The sequence below is a fragment of the Gavialis gangeticus genome, unplaced genomic scaffold (assembly GCF_001723915.1).
Source record: "Gavialis gangeticus isolate Ggan-Ray unplaced genomic scaffold, GavGan_comp1, whole genome shotgun sequence".
NCBI lineage: Eukaryota > Metazoa > Chordata > Crocodylia > Gavialidae > Gavialis > Gavialis gangeticus.
Window position 1 is genome coordinate 253,360,818 of NW_017729032.1, and position 13,133 is coordinate 253,373,950.

A 13,133-nucleotide genomic window follows, 5' to 3' on the forward strand; every position below is an offset into this window, starting at 1 on the left:
CTTCCCAGTGCCGCTGCTGCCTGCCCTGCCCTGCCCTGCCCCTGCCTCCCCTGAGTATAGCCCAGGCCCAGCCCCCTTCCAGGAAGAGGCCCTGAGTGCACAGCAGCAGCCCACCCTAATCAGTCCACAGATCTAGGGGGCACATACCATCCAGGCCTCCCCCAGAGTGTGTGCAGTGGCAGAAACCTCTCCCCCTGAGCCCTCTGGATGGACTGTGGCTCTGTCCTGTGCCCTGCCCCACCCTGGCTGTACCAGCACCTGCACCAGCTTCAGCCCCACTCCCTCCCTCACCATGGGAACCTCGCTCTGCACCCCCTATGCCCTTTCCTCCCCCCTGCCCTTTCCTCCCCACAGACTTACCAGCTGGATGCTGCTCTCTAAGCTGCCGGGTTGCATATTGGCAATTGGATTGGTATTGGCAGATATGGCTCATTAATAATTGGCCATTGGTATTGGCCCCAAAATGTATATTGGTGCACCCCTAACAAATGATGTTCCAGTGGGAAGGTATGCAGGAGAACAGACCACTACAGCCACTCTCCCTAATGAGCTGTATCACTTCCTTCCGTTAATCTATTTATCAACACATGGACCTATTGGACTGTCTACTCTAGCATGTTATTGCTGGTCTTTGTACCCCAGTGGATCAAGATTTCAGCTAATCAATACAATGCTGCTTGTGAGCATAAAGCATGTCTGCTGGAACTGATGATCACAGCATAGCATCCTAGGTTAGTGATGAGTATTCATAAGCAGCTTGTCTGCAAATGTCATGACCCTCGCAAAGCCATGTTAATCTGATAGGTTAAATCGTGCAAATGCTTATTAATGTAAGGCAGGTGCCTTTCTATTACATTACATTTTGGTGCCCAGTAGCTAACATGGATCAGGCTTTGTCCCCCAACCTTATGCCTTGGACTTTTTCCAGCTATGCTAATCCATTACTTCCTTGTTGACTAGAAGTAGCCAAAACAAAAAACAAACCAACCAGCCAAACCAAAACAGTAGCAGCAGCAAAACTGAAACCAAAAACAGTCAACAAAATCCCAGTCAAATTTAGATGTGGTCTGTCCAAGCTCATTAAAGTATACAGGAATCTTCCAACATTAGGTTGGGTCCTAATAGTACAATATGCCTAACAATCAGTAGGGATAGCAACACATATGTGCAAAAAGTAAACAGCAATACACACAGCACTGCAACTCCACAATGTCTATGGTGTATATGTGTTCTACATTTATATAGGGCCATATGCTTCTTCCTGCAATACTAACCCAAGCATTTCCAAGCCACACTGTAGGTGTGAGATTTTGCCATGTATACCAAGTTGTTCCAAAATATAAAGGAACTTTTACTTTGGTTAAAAGTTTTTGCTGGCATCTAGCCTTATAAAAAATAAAATAAAAAACCCTTCTTGGCCTCACATAAAAGAGGTACACAGAAAACGCTTACTACTGTATAATTAAAACAAATCATTCCCACTTACTCTGAGGTTTCAGTTTATCAGTCTATTTTCCTTATAGATTACATACAAATTATGCTTCTGGCACAGCTTTGTAAGCACATAATTACTCATATGTCAATAAGAATTTTTTTGGTTGTGGGAAACCAACCCAGGCACCACACAGACAAAACAATTTTGAAGCATCTTTCTTTTCTCCAACACTGCCTGCATATTTGTACATGCCCACATCACAGCCACAGTTCAATTCTGGCTTTTGGTTTAGATGCTCACTTGAAGTTAATCTTCACATTATAAAAGTGTTTGGCTGTTACACCATAAAAAGAAAGAAATATTTGTTTTTATCAAGTTTTGTCTCAGCAGCATGCCTCAGAATACCTGGTTAGGAAACGCAGAGCAAATTCTTTTATGGAAGAAAGTAAGAAGGGAAATTTAGAAAGAGAATGTGTTGAAGAACTATGCAATAAAGAAGAAGCCCGCGAAATCTTTGAAAATGATCCTGAAACGGTAAGAATTTCATGAGTATCTGCATGATGGAGAACAAATCTTTTGCAGAGGGAAAGAAATCCCTGGAATTGCACAAGGTTTTTATACAATAGGGCTAAAAATACGATACAGACAGAGAGCCAAGGGCGAAATTCTCTCACGTACAGCCAGGCAGCACAATGTGTAGGCACAATGCATGTTATTGGGGAAGACAGACTACAAGCACGTAGGATGGCTGAGTGCATGTCCTTTGGATTTAAAAAAAAAGCATGAGTTTTAGGCCACCGTTTTGCAAGCATTCGTGTGGAACACCCATTGGCTTCACTGAGAATTTTTATACAGACAGCACACTGCAACACAGCCCTCTTGATAAAGATACTAGGCACCCTTGCTGAGGGGCTTTCTTCTAGGTATGAGAGTACTCATGCACCTTGCTCTTTAGATCTATGTTTTGAATTAATTTAAATCGGTTGTTTATTACAAAGTAGACGAGAGAAAATCCATTCATATTTGTGGTTCAATATAACCTGTAAATTGTTTACACACAGTGTTTTTCATATAGTGCAGCATATTTGGCCATATTGATTATTAAGGATGTACACATTGAAATTAGACACATCTTCATAAGGCGTGGGTGGGCAAAATGCAGCCCGCGGGCTGGATCTGGACTGCCAATTCATTGGATCTGGTCCATGGCTGCCCCTGTGGTGCTTCGCCTGGGGCTGAGCCCCACCCTGGCAGACGGTGCCTGCTGTCCCTGCCCTGACCAGTGTACACAGCGTACCAGCGGGGCTGCTTCTGGTGCGTCTGCAGCTGCCCAGGTGCTGTTCCACACCCCTTGCCTCCAGTGGCAGATCCCAGCTGTCTTACACCCATTCTGTTTGCCCAGCGAGTGGGTGAAAGGCAGCTGGAAGCTGGAGCTGGAACCCCATGTGCTGGGGCAGGAGCCACCCAGCTGAAGCCTCTTCCCCGCCCAGAACAGTGCACAAGGAGCAGGAGCAGGAGGAGGAGCCACTGCTGGAGTAAAGGGGAGCAGAGCAGTACCTAGCTGCTGGAGCTGCACTGGGAGCAGCCCTGCTGGTAAGCTGCATGTGCCAAGCTGTGTGTGCTGGAGCCAGGCTGGTGGGCACGGGCTGGAGTGCAGCCTGGACTGCCCCAGGCAGGGCTTGGCCCCACACAGAGAGCTGCAGGGACAGCTGTGGACCACAACGCCTGGGTGAGCTCTGCTCCATGCGTCCCTTGGTTCCTCCTCCCTTCCCTCACCTCTGGCTGGCTCCTGGAACCTAGCACCCAGGCAAGCCTCCTCCCCCCGTACACACACAACCCCCTTTCCACACCTGCATATTCCACCCACAGGGCAGGAGCTGCCCCACAACCCCACCCTGTGATCCCAGCCCTGCCCACCCATCTTGCTCCTGAACACTGCTCCTCACTTGCCTGCAGCTTCACTTCACATAGAATGTTGGTGAGTTGCTGTGGTGGCTGTCAGGGGAAGAGGTGCTGACCTGGCTCACGACAACTCATCAGAACTCCCTGTGTGGCCCCTGGGCCCAAATAATTGCCCACCCCAACTTAAGGGAATCAATATTTTTTAAATAAGTGACTGATAACATATTTCCATGTCATTTGACATGGAAATATATACATGTTCAAAGCCAGATTTCCAATACCTTTCTCATTTGTTGCGTACTATTCAAGGGAAAAATTTTCAAAATCTAGGCAACCTGTTCAACCTGAAGGGCTTTAAAAGGATTTCCCTGCAAGGACATTGCCAAAGCTTAATTTTTTTCCTGTGAAGAACAGAATTAGAGAGGAAGTACTGGCCTGATTTTCCTCTGCCTCCCATCCTTTAGTAACTTGGAATCTTGTTTAATAAAAATCCTGTGTTTTAACTTATAAATAAGTTTTCTTGAAAATTTCTAGTCTATTTTTATATAAATAAAAGGTAAGTTATGGACTTCTCTCTTAGTTTCTCTTACAATGAAATGACAAACAACATTACAATAAAATAAGTTACCTGTATATTTACTGTTGGTTATGTTAACTTTTTCTGATATTTCTCTTATTTTTTTCCTGCAGGAATACTTCTACCCCAAATATATACGTAAGTACCACTCCCCCCATTCTCCAAAGTTTGTAGAGTTCTCGTAGCTTTTTTCTGTAGCTTTCATTTGAGTATTATTATTTTTTAACAGTAGTAGTGGTATGAGGAATCTTTTCCCATGTTTGATTATGACGCATATTAACTTGCTAGTACCTCTCTATCCTTAGGTCCTGACTGAACTATTCAGAACGTGGAGTGTGAGATCAGTTGTCTTTAATTTGTCCAAGCAGGTTTTCTAGTTCCAACCAGGAGAACAGACTCTTTGAAGATGCCAAGGTTAAACTGTTCTAATTTCATTCTAAATGGATGTTTGGAGCATAAGCAAATTATGTGTGGGGTTTGTATTTACAGGCTGCCTCACCTACCCCCGACTAGGGATCGCAAGCATTTCTGTGATGTCTCCAGATTCTTCAAGTGACCTGAGGACTTGTATCACTGGTAAGTACTGTTGTTATATGTTTCTCACCCAGCACCAAGACTGGGTGTATCTACATGTGCGCATTTACTGCGCAGTAACTGAAATTACTGTGCAGTACAGGAATGTGTCTACACATGAACACCTGTACTATGCAGTAAATATGGCAACTTACACGAACGCCTGTACTATGCAGTAAATATGGCAACTTACACTGACATGAGCATAAATTTGATACCTGCATCAGCTTTAATGTGCTTTAACGCCTGTATGTGTAGATGCTGGCCTATTCCTGCTTACTGCACAGTAATTTACTGCGCAGTAAGTAAATTTTAGCCAGTGTAACTGCAGCATATAGACATGCCCACTGTGCACCACTCTGGGGTACTGAATCAAGTTTAAGCTTACATGTCACCTCTATAAAAGTTCACCTAGCAAGAAAAAAGATAGTGTTTTGACTCATCTAATGCAATTAGAAAGCAAATTACAACATTATATTTTACTGGTAAATTAAGAGCTTTATTGTTAACACTGACTAAGAAGTTCAATTCTAGGAGCAGTGCTGGAAAGGAAATGGGGCATGAAATTCCTTCAGAACTATAGAGGCATCTGCCCATTGCAGCCCATTCCTTCACTTATATTAGCTCACTCAATTCATGCCCAAGCTGCTCATGACATCCTGTGCCCAGAGTCACGGTCTGAAAAGGTTCTGTTCAGTCAAATAAAGGGATTATGCCCCTTTCTTTTACACAGTTTTATAAGTGCCATGGTCAGTCTGGCTCACAGTGAAGCAATTTTTTAAGGATGAAGAATTCAAATATTTGCTAGAAGATGAGGTCATTGGCCTCAGGGATTTTATACTTTGTAGCAAACTTACATCTACCTAATGTTGCATAACCATGTAGTTATTCATTCAGTATGTTTGATCAATTAATTCAACATGAAAATGCATCCTTTCTAACAAATTAATAGGAAGCAGTCTGTGTCATATGCCTTCTTTAAGCATGTTACCCTCCATAGTTAACTTAAACTTTCATTGCTGTGGCATGTTGAAAGTTCTTTCAGCCTGTAAATATATGTATTTGTCCCTAAACGTCTGTCCTTTTTATTGTCCTTGAATGCAAACAAAGGTAAAACAGAATCCTAAATAATTTCACTACACAGATGAACACATTTTCCAGATCATGGTGCCAACCTGCCTGCAGTCACAAATTAAAATGGACTCTCTTTTTTACCGTCACTGAGGGTTCCAGGATGGGTAGCAGGAAGGACATTGCAGACCTGCATGAATATGTTATATTACTGACTTCTAGAGAAGATTAACAGTAGTAAGTTGATCCACCTCCCAAAGTAACCCAAACTGAAAATGAAGTTGTTACTGCTGAATGACCATGGGGGGAAAAATAAAAATAAAGGAGAAGGGGTAACATTTTCAATAGTTCTTTAAAGGCCAGACTTATACAGGAGTTGAGTGTCTAAAATTCAGTTAGGCTTCTGTTGTTGAGTGAGGTTGCAATTTGATTATTCTGCTCCCCTACTCCCTGCAACCAAAAACTGGTCAATAGACAATGGTAATGAATTTTAACTGAAAATTGGAGCAAAAGTGGCAGGGAGCAGCAAGCCCAGACAAACATAGCTCCTAGTTGGCCTCTTCCAACACCTGCACCAGGAAGTTGTCCTCGACACTCTCCAAAATCTTCCTGGTTTGCCTGTGGACTGCTATATTGTCCTCCTAGCAGATGTCAGGGTGATTGAAGTCCCTCATGAGAACCAGGGCCTGTGATTGGGAAAACTTCCAATAGCTGTTTGAAGAAAGCCTCATCCACCTCATCTTCCTGATCTGGTGGTCTAGAGCACCCACCACATCATCACCTTTGTTGCTCTCCCTTCTGATCATAACCCGGAGAGTTTCAGCAGGCCTATCTCTAGTTTTATAGTGGAGCTTTGAGAAATCATATGCCTCTTTTACGTAAAGCACAACTCTTCCTCCTCTTCTCTCCTGCCTGTCTTTCCTGAACAGTTTATACTAATCCATGAGAGTGCTCCAGTCAGATGAGCTATTCCACCAAGTCTCTGTTATTCCAGTCATGTCATAGTTCCATGATTGTACAAGGACTTCCAATTCTTCCTGCTTCTTTCCCAGGCTCTGTGCATTCTGGTACAAACCCCTGAGATAACTAGCTGGTTGCCCTGCTTTTTCAGGAAGAATGAAAAGGCCTCCCCTGTTGCTCCTGTTTGTGCTTACTCCAGGTCACCTACTTCCCTGCTTACCTCAGGACTTTGGTTTCCATCCCTTGGTGAACCTACTTGAAATCAGCATAGCCCTCACTTTAGCCAGGGCATTTCCCTTATTTCTGAGAGCATCTGCTGGATCAGGTGATAAGGAAATACATGGTTTGAAAGATTTGTTGTGATCCATGATGATCTGTGCTGGGGATGAAGATACTGTATCAAACTCAATAGTTCTTCTCCTTCCCCTGCAGCCTGGCAAGATCTTTCTAATTGCTGTCTGGGCTGCTGTCATGAGCAGTTATTAGGGAGCAGTTGGTAGTGATTGGGGAGCACTAGCAGTGAACCTTTCTTTATTTATCCACAACCTATCCATAATCTGGGTAGAACCAGTCTTAAATTACTCCCAGGACAGTTTCTCCTAGGAGAGCGAATGTCTGTACAACTTACCCTTCCAAGAGGAGGTGCAGCAGAGTTCTCCAGCATCCCAGGGTGCTTTGCTTCTCCCTTCCCCACAAACAGTGTGTTGCTCTGGTTGGATTCTACTACACCAGCCAAGTAGAGAGCAGAAAATGACCTCCTTACAATCCTGCACTGTGCTGCAGGGAGACAGGCTAACTCTGAGCAGTCTGGGGCAGCAAATCAGGGCTGCCCAAGCAGTGCTGCAGTCTGTCTCCAGACAGACTGAGGGAGTTCGTAGAGCACTCTGAGATGTGTGCACAAGGGTCCCCTTGCTGCACAAAATTAGCACTGCAAACTCTGCTCTTCAGGGGCTCAGCATTCAAGGGCCTGAAGATGTCTGTTCAGGCATCTCTAGGAAAGTTTTTCTACCAGGAGAACAAGCCAAGGAGAATTCACCTAGGTCATCAGAGCATGTGTACATGCAAAAGGCTGAAAAATACACAGCAGATTTTTTCACCTTTGGAAAAACATGGCACTTTATATCCCAGTACTCTCCCAAAGGCAGCTTTCACAAGCAAAAATAAAACATTAAGAATGAGTGGAGGAAATGAAGCCTCTCTTTGCATTCCAGCACAGCAACATAAAATCAAGTGCTTCTTCTATCCATGGCACAGGCAATAGGGATGCAAGTCTCCCTATAAATGTGCCATATCTAGCATGACAAGAAAAATTGGTCTTTGTGCCCTTTGACCTTTAACCTTTCTGCCAAGACTCATGCTGATATATTTGGGGTGGTAATCAGTGATTTAGAGAGTGGTCCAATAAGAACTGAACTGAAACCATTTTTTGTGACTTAAAAACAACACTCAAAAGCTATCACTTAGTTCTATCCTGCCATTATTACAAATGTAGATACGCCAAGTAGCAAGAAGTTTTGTGTAACAGTTTCTTGAACCATTTGTCTCACAATAGTTTTGCTTTGATGGAGGCAAAATGTTACAGATACATAACAAATAATACTGTTTTGGATTAGTTGCAGGAGGAGGGAGAGTCTTGTTACTGTTGAGGTGACTTGCCCAAGGACATTGATATATGGATGTTTGTATCAAACTTTTTCTGTCTTCAGTAGTTCTGTTGAGAAAGAAGCAAGATTAGGGAAAGCACCTTAAAAAAATAAGCTGTTTTATTTTTTTTCAATCATACCACAGAAATTTCAAATCAATGTACCCCTCTGCCATGCAATGAACATGGATACACAAAATGCATAGATGGGAAAGCTGCATACACCTGTGTTTGTAAACCAGGATGGCAAGGAGAGAGATGTGAAGAAGGTATGCTCCCTACTCTGACAGTTGTGAGAACTGTTGTTCTAATAACTAAAGTGAAGCATTGTTTACCAGCACTATGTTACTAAATACGTAAGCCAGCAAATAACCTCTCCTAGATTAAGCTTTAGTGTTTTGTTTTTTATATTCCTTCTAGATATAGATGAATGTCAAGATCGAGAAAATATAAACGGAGGGTGTAGCCAAACATGTATTAATTTGCATGGAAGCTACCGCTGTTTCTGTGAAGATGGTTATTACATGCTTCCAAATAAGAAGGACTGCAGAGGTAAAAGGAAACACTTGCAAATATCAGCACACGAATGATAAATAGCCTGCAAACTGTAGATTAGCTATGTAGTCCTGCCTAAATTTTCTGGTGTCCCTTTCCATTTATCTCTTCCATTTTGAACCACATTCAGCATTTTAGTAACAGTTGATTCCCATTGATAGGTCCGGCTAAGTTTTTCTAGCTAAACTAGAAGAGTTAGCTAGTTCACAAAACCCAGCGGTTGAGTAATACACACTAGAATGAGTCCAGTGTGCAGTTCTCGTAGCAAGCCTGGGCCAAGTGTCTAGACTACCGGGGTCAGCTAACATTCTTCTTAATTAGGAGGGAAAATAGTAATGAATTAATTATATGCAGTTTCTAGGGCTGTGCAAAATGTCTGTGTTTTGATTTTGTTTCAGATTTGGCTGTTTTGGAGGACAGTGATTTGTTTTGGTGTTTTGGATCACTGTCCTGTTTTGTTTCGGCTGAATCTGTTTTGTAGATTTGGCTTTGCTGAATCTCCTCTGAATCTGTTTCAAATGGGCTGCAAGGGAAGCTTCTCACAGCCCTACCTATCCAGGTGGGGCTTGGGGATGGGGATGGCAGGGTCCCATCAGGGTGCAGGATAGGGATGTGGGTGGCTCATCTGGGGGAGGGCTGCTGCCCTGTGCAGGAGAGTAGACCCCCACCAGATCTCTGATCCCTGTTACACTGGGTCGCGGGGCAGGGAAGCAGCGCAGAGCAGCTAGCAAACCTGCTGGTCCCTGCTGCACGACTCAGCTCCACAGGGAGCAGAGATCCATGCTGGGGGTCTCCTTGCTGCCTCTGCCCACCCTGTGCTGCCCCAGCAATGTGGGGTTGTGTGGGGGTGGGCAGCAACAGCAAGGAGACCCTGGTGCAGATTGCTGGTCCCTGCAGAGCCAGGTCACGTGGCAGGGTGACTTGGCTCTTCAGGAAACAGAGATCTGGGGCTGCAGGGACCCCCAGCCCCCAGTTTGCTTCCCCACCCCCTGGTTTGATTCCCCAGCTGTCTGATTATTCCCCCGGTTCTTCCCAGGGGTGCGGGCCCCCTGATCTGTGTGCTGGGTTTCAGCAGGTCACCGTTGCAGGCTGGGGCCAGTAGCAGTACTGCAGTCTTCCTGGTACACAACTGCGGGCTGTGCCAAGTGGCTGCTGTTGGCTCTAGCCTGCAGCAGCAACCTGCTGAAACCCTGTGCACAGGTCAGGTGCCTGCATCTCCCCAGAAAGAGCTGGGGGAAGTGATCAAAAAGCTTGGGAATCAAACTGGGAGCTAGATGTCAATGTCAGAGCAGCCCTTCCCCACCTTTTTCCCCTCCTGCTTAGTTTTTGTTTCCCTGCAAACCCAGCTCCGAAACTCCAAAATTCTCTGAAACATTTCTGAAATGTTTAGAGCCTTCTGATTCATTTCAGAGCTTTTTCGGCACCTTCCATTTCAATTTGGATTCAGTGTTTTGGGCACTGAAATGGCTGCCGAAATTTTGCACAGCCCTAGCAGTTTCTAAAGAAAGAGGCTTATTTTGCCTTGAAACACAATCAATACTTGGAGAGGTGTAGCTCAAATGTCTTTTCCATTGACTATATTCTTAATTCCCTAGTTTGGGACAAAATTTTGGGTACAATATATGTATTCTTATAATTTGCAGAAATATTTGTTACTATTTTAGCAAGAAAAGACTTTGCCTCTTCTTAAAATTGCTTTTCATTACAATTCAAAACTTTTCTGTTTAACTGTATTTAGTGGTACAGATAACTTTGTCATAGAACTCAAAAAGCCAAAGTTTTCAGGCTATCTTTTGCTGGGACTCTTTTTGCATGTCTACATATCTTTTTGCATATCTTTTGTGGTTATACAGTTTTCAGGGAAATTCCAGGGAACTGAGAGAGTGTTCATGTTGGGACATTATAATTTCATAGTTTCAGAGTTTCTAGGGTCAGAAGGGACCGGAAAAAATCATCAAGTCTGACCCCCTGCTGTGGGCAGGAATCAGTGCTGGGATCATAATACCCCAGCCAGATATCTATCCAACCTCCTGTTGAAGACCCCCAAGGTAGGGGAGAGCACCACCTCCCTTGGGAGCCCATTCCAGAGCCTAGCAGCCGTAACTGTAAAATAATGCCTCGTGATATCAAGCCTGAACCTGCTCTCAATCAATTTGTGGTCGCTATTCCTTGTTATTCCAGGTGGTGCTCGGGGGAACAGAGCCTCACCTATTTTCCGCTGGTCCCCCCTGGTGAATTTATAGATGGCCACCAGATCTCCTCTCAGTCTTCTCTTGTGGAGGCTGAATAGATGGTTGGCTAACTGTTTGTTGTGGTTCTGAATGAGGGACTATATCCAGACAGAATACCACAGAAATATGGGTCTTACTAATACAGACCAGTGATGTTTTTATTTGTTATTGAAGGGAGGTTGTTCAGACATATTATTTCATTCATTAGAGCTAGATTGGCAATCCTTTCTAGATGAGACCTTGTTATCCTTTGGAAGCTAGAAGACTATGTGACACTAGCAATAGAAAAAGGATAAGTGAAGACTGCATAAAGTAGGGGTGCACTGATAGAGACTTTTGGGGCCAATAGCTGATATTTAAGGATATATTTAAGGTTGATACTGATCCGATTTCTGATACAACTGCCTCCAGCTGCTAAGTCTGGTGCGGTGGTGGAAGGGGAGGGGGGAGGGAAGGGGAATGTGGGGGGAAGATTAATGCCCCTCGCGGTGAGGGAGGGTAGGGGCAGGGAGAGGCACTGCCCAGGCGGGGCAGGGGGGGAGGGGCTGGAGCCATGGCTTGTGGGTGGGGAGGCAGCTTCTGTTGCTGCTTGCACGGAGGAGGGCACGGGATGTGGGGTGGGGGGTGTGCCCCCTGGATCTGTGTGGGGCAGGGCGGACTGCATTTAGGGCTGCACAAGGCTCTTCTTGGTGGGAGCTAGGCTCAGAGTGGGTGCTGGTGGCTCCGGGAGGATGCTGCATCCACCCCAAATTTTGCCACTGCTCTGCTTGCAGTGCTGCCACTGCCAGTCGCCCTGTACAGCCCCGGCTCTTCCCAGCGCATCAGTTGAGGTGGGGCATTAAGCCAAGGCTGCGCTGGGTGGCTGGTGGTGGCAGCACTGCAAGTGGAGCAGTGGTGAAATTTGTTGTGGATGCAGCATCCTGCCAGCGCCACCAGCACCCACTCTGAGCCCAGCCCCTGCTGAGAAGAGCCCCACACAGCTCCGGCTGCAGCCCACCCCACCCTGTACAGATCCGGGGGGCACATGCCTCTGCGCCCCACCCATGCTCTCTTGGGGTGTAAGCAGTGGTGGGAGCCACCTCCCCCCTCCCATGAGCCACTGCTCCAGCTTCCCCCTGGCCCCGGCTGGGGCAGTGTCTGCCCCTGCTCCCTTCCTCACCGTGGAGGCATTAATCTGTCCCCCCTCATGTCCTTTCCCTCCCTCCTCCCTTTCCACCACACTGGACTTACCAGCTGGAGACAACTCTCCATGCTGCCAGCTGTACTCCTCGCTGCCTGAATGCTGTACTGTGGCTGCACGGGTACTTATCAGCCAAATGATTGGCCCCATCAGGCCATTATCCAATACAACCAGTTTTCTTTATATTGAATCAATGTATTGGTGCACCTCTAGCATAAATTGTACTATAGATCCAAGGAAAAGCATCAGGTATCTTAGAGAGAAGAGTTTACAGAGTATGAATATGAAAAATCCTTTGGGAAGTCACTATTACAATACTTACAATATTAACTCTGGCCTGACAGCATGCCAAACCTAACGAGGCATATCAGAATTTTCAGCCTTATTTCTCCTTGTCTTGGAGCAGGTGGTAGTAAAGAATTTCTTGAGAGAACATGTTCTCAATACTGCTTCTGTATTTATAGACAGGGATGAATGTATGTTACGGCCAAACATCTGTGGAACAGCCAAGTGCCAGAACACGCCTGGAAAATATGAATGTGTATGTGTGGAGGGCTTCAGATATAATTCAACTACAAAGAACTGTGAAGGTAGTATTTTGTTTTAATCATCATCATCTTTGTAAAGTATGCAACTTTCTTGTATTAGTTTAATCCTCATTTTTTGATCGCTGTGAGTCTCAAATGTTCATTTTCTCAGTGACTCAGCCTCAGTTAGGCTGCTTTTTGTACAAAGATGTAAATTAACTATTGGGGAAATTCATTCACAAAAGGCTTTCTTTGGGACCCAAAACCTCTCTCTATATATCTGTCTATATACTATTTATTGGTCTATACAGTGTTGCCTATGTTCATAGAACTCTGTGTTAGAAGGATGAGTTGTATAAGGACAATCTGGATGGAGGACGGGATCCACCTCCAAGGAGGAATATTCTGCACTGGTCCGGTTCTGCAGGGAGCAAACCGGGAAAGCCAAGGCTACGATGGAACTCCAACTAGCTACAAGTA

The 13,133-nt window shown here is 45.0% G+C and overlaps 1 protein-coding gene across 3 annotated transcripts in view; it reads left to right on the forward strand.

Moving 5' to 3' along the window:
- PROS1 (protein S (alpha)) overlaps positions 1-13,133 on the forward strand; it is an 82,549-nt gene that overhangs the window by 7,552 nt on the left and 61,864 nt on the right. For 2 of the 3 annotated variants that reach the window (XM_019525735.1, XM_019525733.1), the window contains exons 2-7: positions 1,812-1,969; positions 4,028-4,052; positions 4,404-4,490; positions 8,307-8,429; positions 8,581-8,712; positions 12,591-12,716. In XM_019525735.1, coding sequence (XP_019381280.1) covers positions 1,812-1,969; positions 4,028-4,052; positions 4,404-4,490; positions 8,307-8,429; positions 8,581-8,712; positions 12,591-12,716 — 651 coding nt within the window. The remainder of the gene's footprint in view (positions 1-1,811; positions 1,970-4,027; positions 4,053-4,403; positions 4,491-8,306; positions 8,430-8,580; positions 8,713-12,590; positions 12,717-13,133) is intronic. The other variant, XM_019525734.1, reaches the window with a different exon arrangement.